This window comes from Papilio machaon, chromosome 1 (genome assembly GCF_912999745.1).
Source record: "Papilio machaon chromosome 1, ilPapMach1.1, whole genome shotgun sequence".
Lineage (NCBI taxonomy): Eukaryota > Metazoa > Arthropoda > Insecta > Lepidoptera > Papilionidae > Papilio > Papilio machaon.
In genome coordinates this window covers 6,646,867-6,672,030 of record NC_059986.1, presented here as the reverse complement: position 1 = coordinate 6,672,030, position 25,164 = coordinate 6,646,867, and the positions used below count along the sequence as shown (strand labels likewise).

The window sequence follows — 25,164 nt, the reverse complement described above, 5'->3', positions numbered from 1 at the left end:
TTTTCACGAAGGACCATGGGTTTGGTTTCGACTAGAGAATATTGTAGTTTAAAGGAAATGTTCTTTTTTTCTACTATGTAATTTAAATGGTTACGAAGAAGAATTATAAATAATAATACTGCAATTCAAAATAACTATTTTTATTAACAGTAACACATTATTAAAATAATTTATCCAATAATAATACAGAAATATAACACAGTTGTTTGCAAGAAATTAACATATTATGGATAATATTTCACAGACCACGTTTAAAACTATTTGCACTATGTGCAAGCTTTATATACTGTAAAGATAAACAAAAATAAATATATAATTTCACTAATAAATAAATTGAATTATGTTAAGATTATTTTATAATTAATTAAGCGATCGGTTCACAAATGTATTACAAAAATAGTATTTATATTATCTATAGATATTTAAACGAATAATAAACTGGCTATCATTTTCTATATTTTCATGAACGGTGACGTGATTAAAAAGGGAGTGACGAATAATAGATTGATTTAAATAAAAATCTGTTATGTAAACCCTACCTACATAGAGTAAGATAAGTGTGAAGTGTTTAAATTCATACAAAGAATTGACTTCTTCTTGTTCGGTGTAAATAAATATAACAAGTAGAAGAAAGGTTTAGCAGGAGTGCAGGTCATATAGAACTTGATTAACAGTTTTTTACCACTGCAAAAACACCTGTAGGAAAAAATATGCGTATAGGAATAGAAGTAAGCACCGTACTCATAGTTCACATATGTAGAATAGTTATTAGAAATATACTAATACAATTAAATGCAAACTTACGCTTAAACGCACACTGAGAGGCAAAATATTAGTAACATTTTTTAAACTCATGTAGGTCTTTTCTGCGTTCGTAGTATATTGAAATATCTTAAATCTTCATTTTATTGTGCGTTTAAAAACAAGGTAAAAGTTATATAAAGTTGTGTCTTAGTCACGTTGCACCTAATCTTGTATAGATTTGGAAGGATCTAATACTAATAATCTATAGATTTTTTACTGTAGCCTCTGGCAAAATTATAAATATTTGAGAAAAACATTACAAATAAAATAAGCTTAGTAAGTTATTTGGTTAGAATCCGAAACATCATTACTACAATTATGAAGAAAACATTGATTTATTTGCAATAAATGAATTTAATATCGGCAAGTTCAAAAGACCTTTTTAAATCCAGGCAAAAAATACACAGTACGTATTTTTACTGTATTTGTATTTATCGAAGAGAAGCTGGAGGAAGCAGCTAGTATTGAATAATTGTAATATATTAAAATAATATTTTAATTGCAATGATTACACAACATTAGTTGGCAAGCAATGATTAATGATTTGCGATCATAAAATGGCATGAAAAATTAGACGCTATCTAATAAAAAGTCATTTTTACTTCCTAGGTTTTCATTGCAAATACAATTTAAAAACAATAAATTCAAACATTCAACTTAGTGACATATATTTACTACAAAAAAATGAAGCATCAGAGCACCTGCCAAAGACCATGTTACGATGTACAAAAATATTTTGAGCATCAAAATTTTTTACATCTTAATTTTTTCAACAACATTTTTTTTACAATAACGGACATATTGTAATTATTCTAGTTATCACACCACATCAAATACTACCCTTATTATAAATGACTTAGACAATGACTAAAATTGGCACAACCCCACGTAAGAGAGGGACAATTAGGCTTATTCAGTTAAGAGTATTTTTTAAATTGTTCTGTTTATAATTTTCTTTTTGGAGTACAAATTCATAAAAGATTTATCTCAATATTTTACGTATTATTTCAGATTCCTATTGGCAAGGATTGGCCCCTTACATATTTCCATTTACAACTTACTTGTTTGAACTAATCCATAATTCTCTCAATTACATTTAAGTTACGTACATTGTATACTCATCAAGTTATATTTCTCATTCAGGCACTTTCTTATATCTTATCAATCGATTATTTTAAATCTACGCAAATAATTTTTTCTTATTCCTTAAACTAGATCTTTGGCCAAGTCATGAAAATGTCATGGTATTACACCATTACCATTATAGACATAAAAAAAATCATTGCTTTAAATGCATAGCTTCTATAATTTTTTTTGCATATTAATTGCATTGTTTAATTCCTTAGTTGAATATAACATTTTTGGACAAGTTTTTTTGATAGAGATGATAGTTAATTTAATACAGAAATATAAAGATAATTTCAAATCAATGTTCAATTCAAGTTAAGAAATAACAAAACAAAAAATTTTAGATTATTGAAGAAATATCAAGATCAACTTCATGTTTTGGGTAAGCTCAAAAACTTTTGAAATAATATTATTTTTCAGTGATAGAAAGCAAAAAGTAACTAATAGATCAGAAAGCAAAAGGCTATATTTTATATTTATCTATCTACCCTAGTGAAGTTGTGGATTGCTATCATTTCATTACTTGTATAATAAAAGTAAATAGTTTATTTTTGGTAACTTTTCTACATTTTTTAAAATACAACACCATGATTGTAAAATGAGATAAGATTATTAATTTTTAATGAACAGTTTGGACTTACCAGTTATCCTAGTTGAGCGGCTGAACGCGACGATATTCTTTTGTAACAGATGTTTTCGCCTAGCATTTTGAAGTGAGACAACATAGAGTCTAGATCAGGGATTCCCAAAGGGGTCGATATCGAACTTAAAGCATTTCTAATTCTCACTCTGTAAGTAAGTAGGTAAACTGGCCATGGGGGTCTGTGATAATGGTTCATTTTGGAAAAGGGGGGTCACTTGTACAAAATAGTTTGGGGATCCCTGGTCTAGATCCAGGCGGTGTGCCTGAGATTGTCGACGAGTGTGGCGCGGCGACGAGCGAGACGCGGACAGACGCGCGGACAGAGACGCGGGGGCTCGGACGCGGGCCAGGGTCACGAGTCGTGCAGCAGCCGCTGGTAGTGCGGGAACACCTCGTGAGGAGGCACGTGCAGCCCGAACTCCAGCGCCACCAGCACCGCGAACTCGAACTTCATCAGGTCTTTGCGGTTCACACGGAATGTTGTCTCTATACGCTGCAAATATGCTCCAAAACTTTAGTTTTTCGTAAACCTTTTTTAATACTTTTCTTCTATTATTCTAAATAATAGAAGGTATCTCCAGAATGTATCAACGGATGTCGCTGAAATTTGGCATAGATGTAGGATATAGTCTGGAAGAAGGCATAGGCTACTAATTAAGTTTTTTTTATTTCACACGGAAGAGTCGACTCTAGATAGTCAAATAAAAATCTTTCCTACCCAATAGTAATAACAGAAAAATGATGAAAGTAACGAAAAAAGACTCAAATCATCTTGTTTAAATTTATTCGAAACGCAAAAGTTAATAATTACCTCTATCAAAGCTTTTAACATTTCTCCTTTGACGTCGTTTAATTTTGCAGACAACAAAAGACAGGCTCCGGCGCATAATTTCCTGTTGTCTTTGTTTATCAAATTGGCTAAAATCAGTTTTTCAAAATACACGTACGCCTGAGCGACAGACAACAAATCTATACCACCACAATCGTGTTTTGCAATCTTTCGCATTTCTTTCTTTATACTGAAAAAAAAAAACATAATTTTTTTATATTTTTTTTTAATTTTTTCATAATAATTATGACATTCTTACCTTCTAAGTTTGCTTAATGTTAATTTAATGTGAGGGAATTTCTCTCTAAACTTATCGTTGAGCTCTTTCTTCAGATCCTGTGGTCTTACATAATCAATAATGGAGGTCATGTACGATGTGAATGTTAATAGAGTCCTGTGTTTACCCGCAATTAGCTCGGGATCGTCCAACACGTTAGGACAATATTGAACCTAAAAAACAAGCATCATAATTTTTTAGATCATCTCTGCTTTATTAAATAATTGTTTTGTAAAGATTATCCGCAGTGTAAACAAAATAAGCATATGAGAAAGTCAACTTACGATTTTTTGTGACAATATGGCTCCTTCGTCCCAATCAAACGTTTTAGTTTCTATAGAGGAGTGCGGCGGTGACGAAGCAATCGTGGGACGTTGCGAGGACTCATACGAAAAGCACCTAAAATAATTGCATTGTTAGTTGTGACTACAGACATAAATAAGTGCATGCATTCAACAATAATTTCCACATGCAAGCTAACGTGCGGGTGCATTTAAAATTAAGAAAAAATACAGAAACAGTGGAACATGCAAACTAAGGATATTTAATTATAAATGTGCAATGAGAAGAGCTGTGTGTATGAATTGTGTATATTACTAAAAGGTAACACATTAACTGCTATGATTGATGAGCCAAGAGATCCGTGGCAGGGAATGTGTTAAAACTAAAATATCAATCTTTAAATAAAACGATGTCTTAAAAACTAGCTAGTTTTCTGCGCTATAGTACGTATAAAAATATCACTGTTAAAGTTATATAATTAACAATTACTAAGCTTGTTGTTTAGTGAATCTTTTAATTTCAAAGTATGGTGTACTGGTGGTGGTTTCTAAAAAGTTGTTTATAGCACAAAATTATACTCAAATACATTATGGTTTTATATTTTTCAAGTACATAAAAGTTTTATTGATACATAAATATTATATTATTGATATAAGCTCACTATATACAAGTTATGTATTCAAGGTGTATTCATGCTACATATAACTTATAGTGCAGTATAATTTGTTATTTTTTAAATTATTATTCTATGTTATAAATCAACAATTTAGCTTCTATAAAAATTTCATAACCTCAATTGAAGTTTTTTAGCATTTATTAGATACCAAATTATATTTTAATACATGACAAGTGTTTTTGCAATCTGATATTTTTAATTTTTTCCGATTGAAATCCCAACAACCCAAGTCATATATTAAATTTGTTATATTATAATAATGCAGCGTTTTAAAGAAATACTAGTTAATGTTTTTAAGTTTACCATTGTCTATCCTTGTGCCTCGTCAATAACTTAGTCCTGAAATTTAAAATGTTAGCAATGATATGAGGTGATTGCCTGTGATGTCACACTAAAGCAAAACATTAAAATAAAAAAATAAGATGTTGATTACATGATATGTTTTATGCACATGAAAATAGTAATGTGACAGACAGAATATTTTCATAAAAACATCAATAAAGGGAATCAAAAAGACACCAAGAGACATGCAACATTTTTTTGTCAATATGCATTATGCTATAGGTAAACTTTCATATTACACCAATAATCACACCATTTAAGTAATCTTCAAACTGCCATACTCAGAATTACTTAACAGTTACATTGCCCTGTGGTATAGATTTCTTTTACTAATTTTCCATTAACTCCTCCCTTAAAAACTAATAGATAAATCTGAGTACAGCAGTGAGCATTTAAATGTTTCTCATTTTCTATGTGGTGAATATAAATAGGTTCATTATGATATGATTAAACTTACCTAGCTATAACATGAGGGTGACGATTTAGTAACTTCCATGATGTTTTGTCCCCGATATCTCCGTCATAAATTTTACGATATTGATCTCTTGTACATACTCGTGAAGGCACTAATAGCTTTGAATAAGATATGTCTTGACCATGCTCTTCTCTTTCTAGACCTAGGAGATCAAATGGATCTACTCCATTGTCAGTTATTGATGACAGTGGCCTAGGTCCTGATGTATTACGTCTACGGACACCATCTTTTCTAATGTCCGCTCTGAAAATTAAAAAGATTAACTTCTAAGTGATAATAATAACCTGAGAATTTACCTAATTAATTTAAAACATCATTTTTTGATAAAAAAAATAAAAAAGAAATATGTTAATAGGGCTTGCAAAAAATAATGTAAGGACATACCTTGCACTTCGAATGGTTTTAGAGTATGGTATTGTACTATATATAGCACAGGGAACACCTTGCATTGGTGCTATTGCAAGTCTCTCATCTTTAAAAGTAACACCTTTTGTAGGACGAACTATTCTCACTTCTTTGGAAAAATAGTGATTTTCAGGTATACATGTGGTGCTTGTTCTAAACCTTCCTGTTATTAAAATTGTTTTAATAAACACAAAAAAAAACTCAGATTACAATTTTGTAATTAAATAAGCAAAGGAATTATTACCAATACTAAGACTTTCAGTGCTGCTCTTTTCTTCTTGTGTAATATTAGATGGAATATGTGCTTTACGGCTCCTGATTGATGAATGCTTATCCTTGTGTTCTGCACTTCCAGACTGGCATCTAAATAAATTAATTACATTGAAAACTACTCATGGGAAAATTTTTGAATGCAAGAAAAATATTTTAACTTAATAAAATTTACTTTCATAATCTTATTATACAATATACCTTTCCCTGAACGAATGACTGCCTCTAGTTTTAACAGGGGTGGTATGGCCATGCTCTGAATCAGAACTTATAGAATGATTATCACCTCCCATGCGATTAACTGGACTTTGTGGCGCTTTATTACGACCACGAATGTTATTTCGTAACACTATATCTTTCTCAACATTGTGACAAACATCGCCATTTTTCAGACCACCATCACATTTGTCAACCTTGGAGCTTTTTTCTAATAACTGGCAAAGTTCTGTATCTTTAAATGTACCATCCAGGGATATATTTGATAAAAATGTCACAGCTGCAAGACGACGTCGGGCTTTTTCATATTTGTTGCGATTCGTAGACATTTTCAGTAGGACTTCTTAGGAAGTTAATAATTCTAGAAGTTTAATTTAAATGCAATCAAATATCAGATGTTTATAAATTATGCAAAGCACTGCAGTATTTTTAACTTTTACAAATAATTGTTAATGTCAATGTCAGTTCAAATGACAGCTTGATTTTTTAGAAGACATAAATGTTTAACGCTTAAGTCCACGTAAAGTATCGAAAGGTTGAAAATTATTTTTGGGTGCATATTATTTTATTTTTATAGTTCTATGTTATTCATCAGTGAAATGAAGAAAATTCTAAAAATACAAATTACAATCAACTTATAAAAAAAAAACATGAAATTGACATTAGTGGCAGCACATCGTTTTTCAAACATTGATGTGGACTGTAGTTTAACTATAAAAAAGTAAACTGTCAAGTATCTGTTGTCCACTGTTGTCAACAAAAAGTATATGAAGTAGGAATTTGAGTTCCTGGATATACTAATCTAATAGTTATTACTTGTCTTCAAAATTATAACCATTGAGTCGAATGTCCCCAGCGTGTCAGCAACATCTAGAGCTATTAGATTTATGATGGAAGGTGTTGGAGCCCGTGTAATACGAGGTCCAGATTGGAAGTGGGGCAAACAGGTAAGTTAATAACGATATTATTAATATTTAAAACTTTTAATAGTATCTTTCACAATACACTTTATAAAACTGGACGTTGCAGGATGGAGGAGATGGCCATGTGGGCACTGTTAGAAATTTCGAGTCCCCTGAAGAAGTAGTTGTAGTGTGGGATAATGGCACTGCAGCAAATTATAGGTGTTCCGGAGCTTACGACTTACGTATTTTAGATAGTGCACCAACTGGAGTAAAACATGAAGGCACTATGTGTGATACTTGCAGGCAGCAACCTATATTTGGTAAGGTTAAATTTGTACATGTTCTATTTGTGTTTGTTTACTTTATAGTACTTACAACTTTCTCTTATATCCAAGTATTCCATTTCAGTCATAAGTTCAAGAACCAAATCATTATATCTGATATAATAAATAATAAATAAATAAACAGAATAAAAACAAGTGCTGTTTTTTAGTCCCTTTTACTTGCTGTTGAAAATTCTATCAAAACTCAAGATGCACTTGTAAAAATTATATAAAATTTATAAAAATACATATTTCCACTTTATTTTATATGTATAAATCAACATCCATACATTTTTTTTTCTAGTTAGTTTATTCATTCTAATTGGAAATTTTAAGTCAAGGTTTTTAATTTACTTTTCAGGTATTCGTTGGAAATGTGCTGAATGTAGCAATTACGATCTTTGTTCTGTTTGCTATCATGGTGACAAGCATCATTTACGTCACAGATTCTACCGCATTAGTGCACCGGGAAGCCAGCGATGTCTAGTTGAACCTCGGCGTAAAAGTAAAAAGAATGCTGTCCGAGGTATATTTCCTGGTGCAAGAGTTGTTAGAGGGGTAATGAAAGAATTTTTATTTAATATTTGATTTGAAATTATATTTTTTTATTTTAATAAATGCAATCTGTGGAAAATATTTTAACACTTCGTAAGTTGAGTAAGGTATTTAAAAAAAATAATAATTTACAATAGAAATGTTACTTGATAGCTTTATAAAAAGATTAATGAATGTACAATTTAAATGGATGCCTTAAAGGTTGATTGGCAATGGGAGGATCAAGATGGTGGAAATGGCAGACGTGGTAAAGTCAATGAGATCCAAGATTGGTCCGCAGCCAGTCCACGTTCTGCGGCCTACGTAGTATGGGATAATGGAGCTAAGAATTTATACAGAGTTGGTTTCGAAGGAATGGCAGATCTGAAGGTTGGATAAAATGTTAATTTTTATTTCAATATTTAAAATAATTTTTAAGTTCAGAGTGATGCATATTGCATAATTTTGATTTCAGGTAGTAAATGATGTAAAAGGTCAGAATGTTTATAAGGAGCATTTGCCTCTTCTGGGAGAACTTGGTCCCGGCCGTACTGGGCCTCATGGCTTGCAAGTTGGAGACCTGGTAAATATGTTTTAGTAAATAATTGCATCTAAAATATAATACTCCATAATAGTTTTTAGAGTTAAAAATACGGAATTATTATCTTATCCTTTGTTATGTAGTTTCACTCATAGAATACCAAACAATATATGTTGTTATTATTGTTTATTATTTTGTATTTATTTATTTGTTATGTGTTGTTACTACTCTTAGTCGCTCTTCATTATGCACTCCATAGACATCCACAATTGCAGATGTGTCATTCACCTTTAATAGATAAACAAGGAGACGCACAGAAAAAGTATTTGTTCCCTTCCCATACGTCCCCTCCTCCACCTAATCCTGTTCACCTTCCTATCGTCTTCTTCTAAGAAATGGATAGGATGGGAGAAAGGAGTATAATAAGGGCTGCCGCACGCACACTCCTTTGATGAAACGCGGAATTGCTATCACCTCAAGCCGGTCTTTTGCTTGGTTGTAGTACGTCACTGGTCGAACCTTTTTTCCTCTTTCGGTAAAACTTTGTAAATATAAAAGACCGACAGTCTGCCGACAAAATAAAATGTTGGAGACTTGATTAATATGAAGCTATTAAGTATTTTATTCCTACCGTTTTCATTTGAAATTATTTGCAGGTGAATGTGGACTTAGACCTGGAGATAGTGCAATCGCTGCAGCACGGGCACGGCGGCTGGACGGACGGCATGTTCGAGTGCCTCAGCACCACCGGCACTGTCAGCGGTATTGATGAGGACCACGATATAGTGGTCACATATCCCAGCGGCAATCGTTGGACTTTCAATCCTGCTGTCTTGACTAAGGTAATTAATGTTTACTCATATTTACTATGCATTTCGCGCCGACCCTCGCATACTGTCGATGACCTTATAACCAGTCTAACCAACTAAATAAAAAAAGATTTTATAAAACATTCTTAGAGTCAGATTTAAAAATTAATTTATAATAATATTTAGTATCCTCAGAAATTTTCGTGCATTTACTAACCAACAGGTTCGTTAAAACAAGATTTTTATATTTTAATAGTCTTCAATGCAGACGGATGTTGTCAAAATTATTTGAAATTTTGTACTAAATATAAAAAAAAAACTATTAAGAAGTTGCGTTACCTGCACGTGTAGGTGTGCAGCGGTAACCTGAGTGCGTCTACATCTGGGAGTGTGGGAGGTGTGGGGGGCGCCGGCGCCAGCAGCAGCGCGGGCGCGGCGTTCGCGGTGGGCGACCTGGTGGAGGTCTGCGCAGACCAGGAGCGTGTCAAGGCTCTGCAGCGTGGACATGGCGAGTGGGCCGAGGCTATGGCACCTGTATGTATCTACTCCTTGACTCCTTTTTTCCACTAAGTGTTTTCCATTGCCATTCCATTTTACACACAGCTGCGCACGGTCCGGTGAGGTTCGTCGTTTAGTGGAAGAAGGCTATCAAATACATGTTAGCAATATGCAGACAGTTAACGGAATTATTTTTTTCTTTCTCTTTAATTGATATCTTTTGTAAGTGTAATTTGTTTTGTTTAATAAACCATGTTTTTTTTATTTATTTTTAAAATTGGATCGTTTGTTACAGACCCTCGGTAAGATAGGACGTGTCCAACAGATTTATCACGACAACGATCTTAAAGTGGAGGTGTGCAACACCTCGTGGACTTACAACCCTAATGCTGTTACAAAGGTCTTCTCGTCCGATGGCAGCGTCCATGGAAATTCTTCAGGTACAATTGACACAAATCTATATTTTATGCTCAATTTCACAATTTTCACAAAAAAAACAAAATTTTAGTGTAATGGCCGTCGTTTAAATTTATTGAATTTGACGTTCCTCTAATGTTACTAGTGTTACTTTATTTTACTAATATTATAAATGCGAATGTTTAGATGGATGGATGTTTGAAGGTATCTGTACAACGGCTCAATAAATGTCGATGAAATTTGGCACAGATATAGAACATAATCTGGAAGAACACATAGGCTACGCATTTAGTTTTTTTTTAATTCCGTGCGGACGGAGTCGCGGGCGACAGCTAGTTCAGCATTCTTCTGGAAATAATTATACTTCTATAGGTAGTTATACGAAAGAGCTCAAGAAGTATTGTGTATGAGTTAATATTTATAGTGTAGGTCAGTGTTTTTCAAAGTGGGCGATAACGCCCCCTTGGGGGCGTTTAAAACCTAGAGGGGGGCGTTAAGGAGCCCAAAAAAAATGGGGGCGTTGAAATTAATTAAAATAATGAAATTGTGGTTTTTAAGTTTTAAGATCGAATAAAAAATAGGGGGCGCTGAAAAACAATTGATTTTCAAAGGGGACGGTAAAAGAAATAAGTTTGATAATGACTGCTGTAGGTGATCGTCTATCAGTGCTTTTGAAGAAACTGTTCGAGTCTCATGTGACGGGTGACGCGAACGAGGAGCTGGTGAAGGCGGCGGCCAACGGGGACGCGGCGCGCTGCGCTGACATACTGGCGCGCAGTGACGGCGCACGCGCTGACGTCAACGGTGTATACGGCGGCCACACGGCGCTGCAGGCAAGTTACTACATAACCAGTGTACAATGGAAGTAATTCCACAATTTGTATCATAAGTATGTGTGTTTTCAAATTTCTAGGTTACTCGGAACTTGTTACGAGTTGCGTAGAATACAATTTTTAGATATAGCAAGGCGTAAAAGGCATGCTTTTTTAGGAGAAGGACAATGCGCTTCGCGAAGGTGACCTTAAACAGCCAAAAAGATAGAAACGGCCGCTAACGAACAACAAAATAATAAAAATTAATAGAGTGCGTATCAGCATTGGGTTACAAATGGCCGCTATATCGATGTAACACCACGATCACACAAAAGACAGACTTGAAGTAATTCCGAGTTTCGTCTGATGTATGTGTGCGCCAGAAGCCATATTTTAGTATTTTCTCTTCCCGCATTTTTCTTATAAGGAATGTTCGGAAAGACTGTAGGAATTAGATGACAAATTTATAAACATTGCCTTTATCTAAAAGGTAGAAGATGACAATAGAGTTATGCGAGAGATTATAGTAAGTCTAATCCTATCTAAAGTTATCCAGACGTCATTGACTTTATTTGTTACCCTATGGGTAATTTCGTAGTTTTGTATTTGATATTTAAATACATTTACACAATTTAGGAACTTTCATTAGTGTTTTACAAAATTTTTATGAGAGAAAAATAACTCTTAATGTCAGCTATAATATTTATGCCTATGTTAATAGTTTACCGTCTATTAATGTTTATGGCAAAATTAACAAGCGCGGTTGTTCCACTGTGATAGGTACATAAAATTACGGCAACTTTGACCCACTAGTTACACGTTAATAGCATGTCATTAGTTCGTTCGTCATTTTAAATCAGATAAAAGGGCATTTAATGATGTGCCACAAAAATAAGTAATCAACCCTCTTACAACTCGCTACTAATAAGTGCGTGTTTCGTTTTATTCTTCACGCAAACTCGATTTCTTTATTTGAGATATCGCACCTTTTTTTAGGTAAACCTCCTGTGCGTTAACTTTTTTTTGATGAGTTATTAGTATTAGTATGGTTTAAATCTGTTCTTCAAAGAGACAAAAACAGAGATAACAATGTTTTTTTACACCTGTTTCGGCAGTGGAAACCAACGCTGTGGTTTTTTATAAGTGGAATAGGGCCAAGATTGTCACTTTAAATACTTTACGAGTAAAGTTTATAATGTACTTTTTAGCGAAAATAAATTTTTTATGGCGATTTCACCCAAAGTAAAGTGTTCGAGGTATTTTTAACGGCCATTATGAATTTAAAAAGCAATATTGTTTTATCCCGACGCAACAACGTCATCGGATCCGCATCGTCAAAAAAGTCCGTTTTTAAAAGGCCATATTTTAAAGTGTAACATAAATACGCAAACTATAAAAAAGCGCTTTGGTAACAGTTTGTTGTGCTGAAATAAAATGTTTATTAACTCATACTAATAATACTAACCGCTGGTTTCTGAGACCAATATCGCTGTATAAAACATATCGTCATCACTGTCAGTATCCTTGACAAAACAAAGATAACAATATGTTTTAAACGGGAATTTTTGTCTCAGAAACCCACGGTAAGTCAGTTATATAAGTTACTCAATTACTACTAAAAAAATGCAGTCGAATTGATAACCTTTTCGAAGTCGGCTAAAAAAATGTTCATTCGAAAGTACATGCAATTTCATTTCAAAAATATCTTAAATTCTAGAAATTATTTTTCGTTTCTTGCTTTTAGGAAGAACGAATAGTAAGGGTAGTGTTTAAGATGTTGCAACTAAAAGTTTTACGTGGCCTAGATTTAGCTTTGTACGTGCAAAAAGAACTTCAAGGATGAAGTGTTATTTCAGAACACAAGTATTGCAACGTTTAAAAATTTAAAGAAGCCTTTTCCCTGCTAGGGTAATGGGGAGCTCTATGACCCTTTGTTGGGCTCAAGTGTTTTGTAAGTACGCGTGTGTACGTTCAACGGTGAAAATTATCGTTTAGTTAACGCGTTGCTTGCGAACAAAGTGATAATAAGTTTAGTTAAATGTACTGCAGTAAGGAAAATGTAGCAAATGTGCGAGAAATTACAAACTTTATAACAATTTATTTTTACTTTAAATAAGTGTTTAATTTTATTTAATTTGAAGAACACAATATAATATTGTTAAGTACAGACGACACGAAACATAAAATTGAATGTAATTTGCGCTCGGTAAGTAACTTACCTTTTTTTAGTATCATTATTATAAAGCTCACTTTACGTTTCCACAGAGGGGCTCGGAGCCTATCCTAAGTTAAGGGTGACTAGGCCTTAGTCTACCACGCTGGCGCAGTGCGTGTTTGTTGACTTCACACATATCTTTGAATTTCTTCGCAGATATGTGCAGATAAAATCACGATGTTTTCCTTCAGCGTAAAAACATCACAGACAAATAGAAGATCAAATAACTCATTGATACCTTGGTGGAATTTGAACCCAAGACCTGCAAATTACAAGTCAAGTGTTTAACCCTTGAGCCGCCGACTTTTTTTTAGTATCTCTAAAAATAATTATTTGAATTGTTAATATGCTATTTTGAATTCAGGTGTTGATTGTTTTTTACGTTTAAAACCAAATATATTTGGGTATAGCATCAGACGGCAATGTTTTTTGTTAGCGATCACAGATATGTGGAATTCCGTGAGTCATTACCGCATCAAATTGCCTTTTTATTGCGTTTGGGCCGTAGCGCAGCGTAATCGCGCTCCGCCATTATTTTGATTATAATGTTCTTATCGCCAGTAAATGTGGTAAAATGCACGAAAATTTAAATTTTTAGGAATGAAATGGTAATATATTCGAGAGCGCGTAATAGCCTACGGTTATTTGAGGGGCTGGACAGTACATTCATTTGTTGACCGATATTAAATGATCGTAACATTATGTTTGAAACGAGAAATGGACGCTACATGAATTACGACAAAAGCTCACAATATTCTCATAAAATAATTTATTAAAAAGTGTGATTTATTTATGTTACGGTGGTAGAAATATCTTATTAGAGGTTGTCATGGTACATATGAGTAACATTTGTATTTTACTCTCATAACTTAAAGCGCTAGTTTTGATACTGTATATATAATAAAATAAATAAAATAAGCCTTTATTGCTGATAATAGAAAGTTTTACAATCTATAATATTACGTTGCGATGAATTAAATAAAATTAACAAACTGAAACTAAAAAAATGTAAATTTAAAGTTATGTTAAAATTAAAACTTAAACTTAAAATAAATACAGATGCAAAATTTGAAACTAATGTTAAAATGTAACTAAGATATAACATGTCTGTAATCTACACATCGGCAAGCGGATACTACCGTTTTTATGTATCAGCGTGTCTTTCGACAAAGGCCTCCTCTAACACTTTCCACTTCTCTCTTTCTTTTGCGAGACGGGTCCAATTTGGGCCCGCTACTTTTTTAAACTCATCTTCCCATCGTTTTACTTTCCTACCCCTGCTCCTTTTATTCCCTCTTGGATACCATTCAGTAACAATTTTTGTCCACTTTTCCTTCTTTTCCCGTAGCATATGGCCTGTCCATCTCCATTTTAATTTTCTTGTAGTTTTAACAGTGTTTTTAAATTTTGTTTTGTTCTTTATTTGATCCAGTGGTATTTTATCTTTCCTTTTTATTCCTACTACGCTCCGTTCTATTCCATTTTGACAAATTGCTATTTTATTTTGTAGTTGTTCTGTTAGTGCCCATGTTTGGCAGCCATACGTCAGACACGGTAATATACAAACGTTAAATACTCTTCTCTTCGCACTCATTGGCATATCTTTGTTTTTCATGATTTCACTCAGCGACCAAAATTTCTTCCAAGTGTTGGCAACCCTTCTGTCTATTTCTTTTTGCATTGTATTTTCAGTCGAAATCAGTTGTCCTAAATATACATATTCTTTTACTTTTTCTATTTCTTCGTTATTTACTTTGATAACATAACTATGTGTGGTGTTACTCATGACTTTAGTTTTAAAGGTATTCATTGTAAGGCCTGCTACTGCACTTTGATCAGATAATTGTTGCAACATTTTTTGTAGGGTGTTAGGACATTCTGAAAATAAAACTAGATCATCTGCAAAGCGGAGATGATTAAGGTTTTCTCCATTGATATTGAGTCCGTATGCAGACCATTCTAATTTCCTGAATATCATTTCTAATACCGCTGAGAATAGTTTAGGAGATATAGGGTCCCCTTGCCGAACTCCTCTTTGGATCGAAAATTCTTCCCCTAAAGACTCCATTCTAACTCTTGCCGTGCTCCTTGCGTATATGTTTTTGATTATCCTTATGTATTTTGCCTGAACTCCTTGATCTTCTAGTGCATTCCAAATGTATTCATGTTCTAATGTGTCGAATGCTTTATTGAAATCAACAAAACCTAAGTAATACACTTTGTTGTATTCCCTGTATTTTTGAAGAATTTGCCTTAGCACGTGTATATGGTCGACAGTGGAAAAGTGACTGCGAAATCCGGCCTGCTCTTTAGGTTGGTTATCGTCAAGATCTTTAGCAATTCGTGATAATATGATTTTTGAAAATACCTTATAAATGTTGGTCATTAAACTAATTGGCCTGTAATTCCCGATATCTCCTTTATTACCCTTTTTGTGTAGTAGTACAATGATTGATTTTGTCCAGTCGTCAGGTACAGTCTCTAGCGTTATAATTTCATTAAAAATATCTGTAAGTCGTCCGGCAATTACTGGTACTGTTGCTTTCAGAATTTCGTTAGTAATTTGGTCTAATCCCGGTGCTTTGTCTAGTTTTTGACGTTGAATTGCTTTTATAGTTTCTTCTTTTAATATTTTTGGTATATGTTCTTCTTCTTCCCTTGTGAGGCTGTGTTCCGTTGTTATTGAAATAGGATTTTGAGTCTTATATAAATTCTTGTAGTAATCAGTGGCGACTTTTAATATTTCTAATCTTCTAGTAGTGAATGTTCCACTGTTTGTGTTTGCGCTCGGCATCCATTCTTTTTTGTTGTCTAATTCCTTAAACGCCTTTCTTACACCTCCTGTTCTTATTATGTGGCTTTTCAAAGTATTTGTTCGTTTTATTTTCCTATCCTTCCTCAGCTGTTCGTTTATTTTTTTACTTAACTCTGATATCTCCTTCCGTACTTCTCTGTTCTTTTTACCTTGTATAAGATTTTTTCTCTTCTCTAGTAATTCTTTTGCTTCTATTGAAATACTCTTTTTTCTAACTGAGGCTGTCTTAATTGGCGTTTTTAGTATATTAATTAAGTTATTATATTTTTCTTGCATTGACATACTAGGTTTTATATTTTCTGTTAGTTCGTTTTGCAGATTTCGAAGAAGAGTGTCATTATTATTTCCATGGAAGACGGCGGGCTGGCACTTGTTATAGAACTTCCTACTCCTCATATTCTTTTCGACAGTTAGTGTGGCCCGAACCATCTTGTGATCCGTATTAAAATTTAGACTATTGATTACTGAGATATCTTTGAATACCTTTTTATTGTTTGACAAAATAAAATCAATTTCATTACTGTAAATTCCATTTGGGGATGTCCATGTCCATTTCTTTCTACTCTTCTTTTTATAAAAACTATTTAAGATGCTTAGTTTGTTTTCTAAGGCAAAGCTTACCAATCTTGATCCATTCTTACTTCTCCTTCCTACACCATGTTTTCCTATTATGTATTCTTCGCCCATCCTCCTTGTTCCAGTCTGTCCATTGAAATCTCCCATTACTATAACATTTTTGTAAGAGCTTTCAATTGTTAGTTGTAGTTCTCGATAAAATTGTTCTATGTTTTTAATGTCTTCTTTCTTATCTGATTCTGTAGGCGAATATGCTTGAATTACGGACCATGCTTCGAATTTTTGTTTATTTGTGGGAAGTTTTATATTAAGTATTGCTATTCTTTCCGATATTCCTTTTATCTCTATTATGTGTTTTGAAAGTTTTTTCTTGATAATAAATCCCACTCCATACAATCCTGGAGTTTCGCCCTTGTGATATAAAATATAGTTGCCGTAGTCTATTATTTTTTCTCCCAGTCTTCTCATTTCGCTTATTCCAAGGATGTCGCATTTTATATGTTCGATGGCTTCTTCTAATTCGGTAAGTTTTTCAGGGGTTCTCAGTGATCGTGTATTGAGAGTTGCTATATATATATTTGATGATTGCTTTTCAGCTGCTCTATCTTCTGTGTTAAGAGGGTGTTGGTCATTAGCCCCCACGAGGACCAGTCGGCTTGGGGGAGGTTTTTGTTTTTCTATTAAATTAAATTTTATAATATTGTCGCTTAGTCTCGTTTTCCGTTTGTCGATGTTTAATTGTTATTGATTTTTTGTTACTGATGAATTAGAAAAGGAATGGGATCTAGCTCTCATCATATCGAAAGCGTTTGTTCTGTTTGTTTTGATAGAGGATAACGCCTGTTGCTTATTCGGGTGACTAATATGAGGAGATGGCGAAATAGAGGTTTCTCTTTTCCTTTTTTCTTTATTTGAATTGTTGCTGTCTTTTACTATTAACTTATCATATTTTAGATATGCAATTTTTCCTTTGTTTCGCTCTGCTATTAGTTCTACTTGTAGCGCTTTCCTCCTCTCTAAAACTTCCTTTGAATAATCTTCGTTTATGTATATATTTTTCAATTTCTTTTTGTTCTTTACAATTTCGTTCTTTTTCCAGTTGCTTGTAAATGAACAGAGTACTGGCCTCGGTTTCTTAGTTTCTCTCAGTTTGTTCCCGATCCGATGTATTTTATTTATATCCCGTGACTCTACATCAATATTTAAATCATTTTTAAAATTATTAATTATATCTTCCAATAGTTCTTGGTTTGACTTCTCTTTCTCCTCTACTCCATAAACAATAATATTGTTATTTCTTTTGTCTCTATTTAAAGACTCTAATTCTTTTTCTAACTTTTCTACTTTAAGTCGTAAAGTCTTGTTTTCTTCTATAATGGGAATTAACTTTTCTTCCATTTGATTCATTACATTTTTTGTTATTGAGTCCTTTAATTCTGCGTTTTGGTTCTGCATTTCAATTTTCATTTTGTCAAATAAAATTTGAAATTGTCCTTCCATTTTATTTTATTTTTATTAATTGGAACAATCGCAATAACCAGGTGGCAAGTATCTGTTATTAGAGATGTACTTATGTTGAGCCACAATCGTTTAAAACTCCGAGTGATCACTCTTCTCTATGTACGTAAAACGAAACTTGTCAGTGACAGCTTAGTATCTACAATGTTTATATTCTTGAAATCGCCCTTGACTTAAAATGTTTCATTTTTTCACTTTATGAAGTTTGCATCTATATTTTCTGCAGGCGCTATAATATTTTTTTTCGAAGTGGGTATTTTTCAGTTCTTATTAATTTTAACTTTTAATTTGTAAACAAACACTAAATAGTCTTCGGAAATAACAGTTTTAAGCACTTATAAGTTCCATTAGTTCTAGTTAAACACTTTTATTTGTGATTTAGATGATAATTGTTAAAATACACAATGTTCCACAGGATAACACTGAAGATGTTTCAAAGTTGTTTATAACTTGTTGCACATTATTGTTTCTTTAGATAACATTGTCACTCGACAAACACAGTCTTATTTGTCTATTAATTACACTTTTTCACTGTAATTATCACTTAACGATTTTATAATACTTTTTTATTACATAGGATTTGTTTACACCGCGACTGACAGCTGTCATACTGTATATATATCTCATCTCAATTCCTAAAATGAACAATAAGAACATTAAATAATCTTAACAAATAACTTATTTTCATTTATTTTAAAAATTTTATGTAAATGTTAGAAACGTACAATTAATTAATAAGTATCACTTTATGAAGTCGATCAAATTGCTTTTCTCTTTTAACGATGCTATATTTTCAACGAACGTCGATAATTAATACTTCGTGCAAATTTTAAAAAGCTGATCCGTAGAGCAATCATCTCTTTGTTTAATTTAACCATTCTCATTGTCCTTCGATGAATGAACTTTCGATGTTCGTGCTTTTTTAACTAATAAGTTTTTGGATTTATTTATTTCTTTTTCATTGTAGGGAATTGATGAAATTATTAGGTCCTTACATATGAAATTGGCGTTTTGTATGGGAGGAACAAAAAGTCGAATATTTTTTAATATAATATATTTAATTAATCAAAGTATGAACCATTATTTTCTATGCACTTTTGCCATCTCATAGGTAGTTCATTGATCCCTTTACTAAAAAAACCAGTCGGACAGGAATCAATAAAATCTTTGAAGGCGATTTGGACTGCCCCATCGGAGTTGAATTTTTTCCCTTGCAAGAAGTTATCCAAATTTCGAAAAAAATGGTAATCTGTTGGAGCAAGGTCCGGGGAGTACGGAGGATGTCTTAGACTTTCCAATTGAAGCTCTTCTAATTTAGTAGCCGTCTGTTGCGCAGTGTGTGGTCTAGCGTTGTCGTGAAGCAGCAGTGGCGTGGAGCGATTGACCAGCCTAGGTTGTTTAGCCGCTAGCTTTTCCATCATGGTTTGCAATTGCTGACAATAGACATCAGCCGTAATAGTCTGGCCAGATTTGAGAAAACTGTAATGAACAATACCGGCACTAGTCCACCAAAAGTAACTTTTTTGGGGTTAATTTTCGCTTGGGGCAGGATTTGGCTGGCTGGCCAGGATCCAACCATTGCGCTGAGCGCTTCCGATTATCGTAAAGAACCCATTTTTCATCACAGGTAATGATTCGGTTTAAAATACCTTCATTATTGTGCCGGTTTAGTAATGTAACGCAACAGTCGACGCGCGTTTGCCGGTTTGCTTCAGTCAATTCGTGAGGTACCCACCTTTCAAGCTTTTTAATCTTCCCAATTTGCTTCAAGTGAATTAAAACAGTTTTATCACTAACATCGCAGCCTGCAGCTAACTCGGACGTGGTTTGCGATGGATCCGCTTCCACAATAGCCTTCAACTCTTCATTATCAACTTGAGTCTCAGGCCGTCCACGGGGCTTGTTCTGCAGATCGAAATTTCCAGAACGAAAACGTTGGAACCAAAAACGAACTGTGTTTTCTTTTGCAACACGACCGCCATACACATCATTCACCCTTCGAGTCGTTTCCGCAGCACTAGTGCCACGGCGGAACTCGTACTCGTAAATAATGCGATATTTTAAGTTTTCCATTTTGTAAAATGAGTGACGCAAACAGAAAAAAACAGAAGAAAAAAAACAAATGAATGACGGTCATCGAACCACAAATACATGAGTCTATAGCTGTACAAATTTGAATTTGGAATTCCTTACCAAAGAGGAGAAATTCGTGATTAAAGTGGCCATTACGAAAAACGCCAATTTCATATGTAAGGACCTAATATTATTAACGCGGAAATGGTTACTATTTTGTCGTAGGTATATACGAATGTATCTCACGTTCAAACGATTAAAATTTTGTGAAGTTGAAAGGGTTGACCTGTACCTGATTCCTAATATGAGGAACGTTTAATTTGTCGATTAGGCGGCAGCGCAAAACGGGCATGTGGAAGTGATCCGAGCTCTAGTGGAGGCTGGTGCGGAGGCGGACGCGGAGGACCGGGACGGAGACCGCGCGGCGCACCACGCGGCCTTCGGAGACGAGCCGGCCGCGCTGCGGGCGCTGGCCGCCGCAGGCGCAGACCTCAACGCGCGCAACCGCCGCCGCCAAACGCCACTGCACATCGCCGTCAACAAGGGTCATCTCGGCGTCGTGCGCACTCTGCTGCAGCTCGCCGTGCATCCCAGCCTGCAGGTATGTTGATGGGGTTCACTTAATACCTCTGAGTGCGGTAATTACTGATAAAATCTAAATCCTATATGTTATATGCTCTCAAAATCCAGTCTTACGACTTTAAATATATTATACTTAGTCTTTTCTTCAGTATTACAACTTATTATTGGAATATATAATTATGTTATTTTCTAGTAGTGTTACTGATTAGTGACATCATCCTTACCTATCACGTCCTACTCCATTTATCTTCAGGGTTAATTACGTTGTAACACACTGTGTTATGTTCTCTGACATCCTTAACGCAGTTTGAGCTGCCTGTTATTATCTATAGCACTGATGTTTTAACTAAAAAACTTCATATTAGGTACAACATAAATAATTAGATCATTTATCACGAGTGTTTAATTTCTTAAAGAGATCTATCAACAATCTTAAGGATAATTAAACGAATAAGAAAAATTTTAATTTCTCAATACTGCAATATTTACGCAACTCAAACAATAATTATCATTTAAATCGTGCTGATATCAAAATCTGACAACGATGTAATGAGTCAGCTGTTTACTGTAGAAGGAAAAACTTCCCCTTTGCGGAGGGAAAGAAAAGTAGGTACTAAAGTTCGATTAAAGCCGGCGCGGCGCGGCGCTAGTGCAGCGCGGAATTTCCTTTCCTTTTTGCCGTCGATTCAGATATTTGTGTAGTCAACGTATATGCGGGACGAAATATATTTAGCCGTAAGAGCTGTTATTTATGCTTATCATGAAATCTTGTTTACTGTTTCCCTATATGTACTTTTCTGGCAAATAAAATCCTGTTTGTTTACTTTTCCATTGGACTGATATATAATTAATATATTTTAGACTAGTTAGTGCTTTTTTAAATGTCATAAGTCATGTATCTACGTGTCCTCGAACGATAATTTTTATTTATTGTGAAGAAATTTAAATTTTATTTGAGACAGTTTCTAAGTAGTCCAATTACAAATCAGAAAATCTTCATGAGTCATTAAATACTCGGAATAATTGTATTAGCACATCAAACAAGTTAGGCCATATACATGACAATTAATAAAATTACAAACAAAAGGAAAATGTCTATGACGTCAAAGTCTTATTTCCTTTTAGTAGTATAAGACACTCGCGTACGTAATTATATCGCAAGGAATGTCTTCCATTTCTCCAAACATTGTACAGTTTTCCATTACGCAAACCATTAGCAGCGTCTGTTTACTATTCTGTAAAAAACACTACAAACTTACAACATTTACGGAGCATTTTGAAACTAAGCTTTTTGTATTAGAAGTTTAAATTAAACGTCATTGATATTCTATTAGAGTCCAGACTTGCTTGATGTTTAAATGCAAAGTAATGAAAAATTTTATCCAAAAAAAAAACAGCAATAGTTAGTATAAAAAGTAAAAACGACAGACTGTACCTCTTTCTCTGAGGATAATACGAGTCTAAAGTCTCACTATATTTAAATAGTTAAAATGCTCAAAATAAAGAATTTTATTTTATATATAAAATTCTCGTGTCACGGGGTTCGAACTTGGACTCCTCCGAAACGGCTTTACCTATTCTCATGAAATTTTGTGAGCATATTCAGTAGGTCTGAGAATCGGCCAACATCTATTTTTCATAACATTTAGTTTTTTTTTTAACTGCGCGCGGACGGTATCGCGGGCGACAGCTAGTACATCTATAAATAGCTACAGAGATGAGAGGTGTTATTGATACTACTCAACGAAGCAGTACAAAGCGAAGTTTCAATCTCTTGATTACTGGTATCTCATGTTCCACGTCAAAACAAAATAAACAGGTATCGTCTTACTCCATTATATTTCCTTGTTTTACCAAATTATGTTTTACAATTTCCTGAAATTGCCTTAATTTAATATCGTTCTAATCCTTATAAGTATTGTAGAACTTGTCTAAACTTTTGGCACATTACAGTTGCACAACCATTACTACGTAAAATAAGATATTCTAGTAAATATTTTATTTATTTTTCTTTTTCGTCAGTTTTGTTAAGAATTCGAGAAAATATTCTGAGTCGTGTACTACTTATCTACATTGATTAAATTAGCGACGGGTCAGTAAATTGTATTAGTTTTCTGGGTTGTTACCTGAGCTCGTCCCTTTACTTTCGGCAGCCTCATTTCGCTGTTGATTTTTACGAACCCTGTAAGGGAAGATAACATCAGGCACAGAGCAACCTTTGATTATAATCAGACTTTCTGCTAACTTTCGACTTAAAAAAATTTCTGCGTCTCGTTTTTTATAGTTATTTATAAGTTTTTTTTTGTCGTTAGTTTAACTTTTTAAATTATTTAATATAGCTCTTAAAATAGTAAGGCAATAAGTGCCCTGTACCCTGTACCTCGTGCTAGTGTACACAATTACAAACTAGTGAATTGTGTGATAATGGTTAACCTGTTAAGCGAGTATATCAGTCTATAGGCTGGAGGTACTTAAAGTGACATGTGTGATTGTGTTTCACAGAAATATAATTAATTTTAAGAATTACGGACTGTTTCATTTTCAACGATGTCATCGAGTAGTCGAGACTTATCATTTTAATTGGACGCGATATAATCTTTAAAAGGACTTTTAATAAACATCATCAGAGTTGATACGTGAAATAATTATTTAGGTACTCTCTGTTTAAATAAATGTTACTTTCACAGCATTGAATTCTCTGTTTTAAATAATCTTTGGCGCGCGTTGGCCTGATTACATTTGTATTTGTTTAGGCATTGATTACCATTCCTTTGATGTCCGATTGTTTTGAACTTATTTTTGCTTAGCTCCGTCCTTACTGAATGTTCTAAAAAAAGTTAACGAGGTCATTAGCACTAATTGTTGATGTCCCATATTATTTAATTTAAATTTGTAATAATATATTGATGAGAGTCAATTAATTAAACGCTCCAACCTTTTTTAAGATTAAACCTAAGGTAAGTTTTAATTATTACCAAGTCTAATATTTATGTGATTATCCATAAAGTTCTATAAAAATCTATACATACAAAATAAGTACATATAATAATTTTTTTCTGAAAATTATGTCATCTTCACTATAACTTCAGGGCATTGTGATACACGCTCCCGCCAAAAAAATGTATTTCCATATCCTTTTAATGATATGATAAACAAAAAGAATTAAAATTGTACATTTCAAAAGTGTACCCTTTTTGCAAGTTTAAAAAGATTTTCCGTAACTTTATGTTTGCAGCTGGAGCTTGTGAAAAGCGTAACTTGATGTACGTGTATATGTATTTACATTTTCACTTTTGCAAAGCTGTTGAATACGCGTCATAATGGTTGACGGCATTTCGTTACTACTTCACTTTAGTTTATGATTATGTAAAGGTTGCGAACTTATTTTCTTGTTCTGTAATGGTTATATTAATGTACCTTTTATGTTTATTCGTATTAAATCAACTTGGTACTATAATTAAGAAAGCCTCGTCTAGTTGTTGTTTAATTATATTTTTTACACCTATTATAAGTACATTTTTCGGATGATTAAAAATTCTATAATGCCAAATTTCTAAAAAAAAAATTGACAATGAATACGAAATGGTTTGTTTCGCGTTAACAATAACAGGTATACAGAAGTACCTTATAAGTCCGTTTTCTTAGGTTTAAACTTTGGAACGGTAATCCGCTTTCGTTCGTAGAGAGCGCTTTTAGTGCGAGGTTTCTGTTTAGCTGATCCGAGGCTAAGCGAACTTTGTGAAGATACCTACTTGATCTTACTTAATTGGTTTAGTATAACGCCGTATTAATTAAAGTTAAACATTACTTAAAATCTTACCCTTTCTAACATACCAAGTGGTATAGAATGATATGTTTTTCCGAATTTTAGTAATGGCTAAATTATATAGTTAATCTTTAATTTTTTTCGCGCATCGCAATTTCATCCAATAAATAACAATGTTAATAAGGCAAAAAATTCTGATTTTAATATTTGCATTCATAATAACTACCATTAAAGTTCACATTTAAAAGACTTTAAATAATAAAATTTAAACTGTTCAAAAGCTCTGATCGAATATTTATAGTAAGTTTTTTTTTACACGGTATGAGTTATTAAAGTTTTTTCACTTATTTGTAAGTGTTCAGCGCTCGTCCGCGTCGCTCGTTAGCGTACTGTAATTTTGCGAAAAAAATATAACGAGCCACGAGCTTTATTG

The 25,164-nt window shown here is 33.5% G+C and overlaps 2 protein-coding genes across 3 annotated transcripts in view; one reads left to right on the top strand and one right to left on the bottom strand.

Moving 5' to 3' along the window:
- Positions 1–2,529: 2,529 nt before the first annotated feature.
- LOC106719872 (CDK5 and ABL1 enzyme substrate 2) lies at positions 2,530–6,761 on the bottom strand. 2 transcript variants are annotated; one of them, XM_014514343.2, is made up of 9 exons: positions 6,333–6,761; positions 6,106–6,224; positions 5,841–6,024; positions 5,439–5,699; positions 4,943–4,978; positions 3,966–4,080; positions 3,664–3,854; positions 3,387–3,594; positions 2,530–3,068 (listed from the first exon to the last, which is right to left on the bottom strand). In XM_014514343.2, exons 1-9 carry the CDS (start codon positions 6,674–6,676, stop codon positions 2,928–2,930), a joined length of 1,599 nt encoding a protein of 532 aa, XP_014369829.2. In that variant the 5' UTR covers positions 6,677–6,761; the 3' UTR covers positions 2,530–2,927. The 2 variants fall into 2 exon arrangements, with proteins under 2 accessions (XP_014369829.2, XP_014369830.2); XM_014514344.2 differs by lacking the exon at positions 4,943–4,978.
- A 279-nt stretch (positions 6,762–7,040) lies between these two features.
- Positions 7,041–25,164, top strand: part of LOC106719784 (E3 ubiquitin-protein ligase mib1) — a 142,764-nt gene continuing 124,640 nt past the window's right edge. Inside the window, 11 exon segments of the mRNA XM_045680112.1 lie at positions 7,041–7,049; positions 7,157–7,294; positions 7,377–7,572; positions 7,937–8,133; positions 8,332–8,499; positions 8,585–8,692; positions 9,307–9,492; positions 9,811–9,993; positions 10,253–10,397; positions 11,026–11,207; positions 20,715–20,984. Of these exon segments, the coding sequence (XP_045536068.1) occupies positions 7,041–7,049; positions 7,157–7,294; positions 7,377–7,572; positions 7,937–8,133; positions 8,332–8,499; positions 8,585–8,692; positions 9,307–9,492; positions 9,811–9,993; positions 10,253–10,397; positions 11,026–11,207; positions 20,715–20,984 (1,782 nt within the window).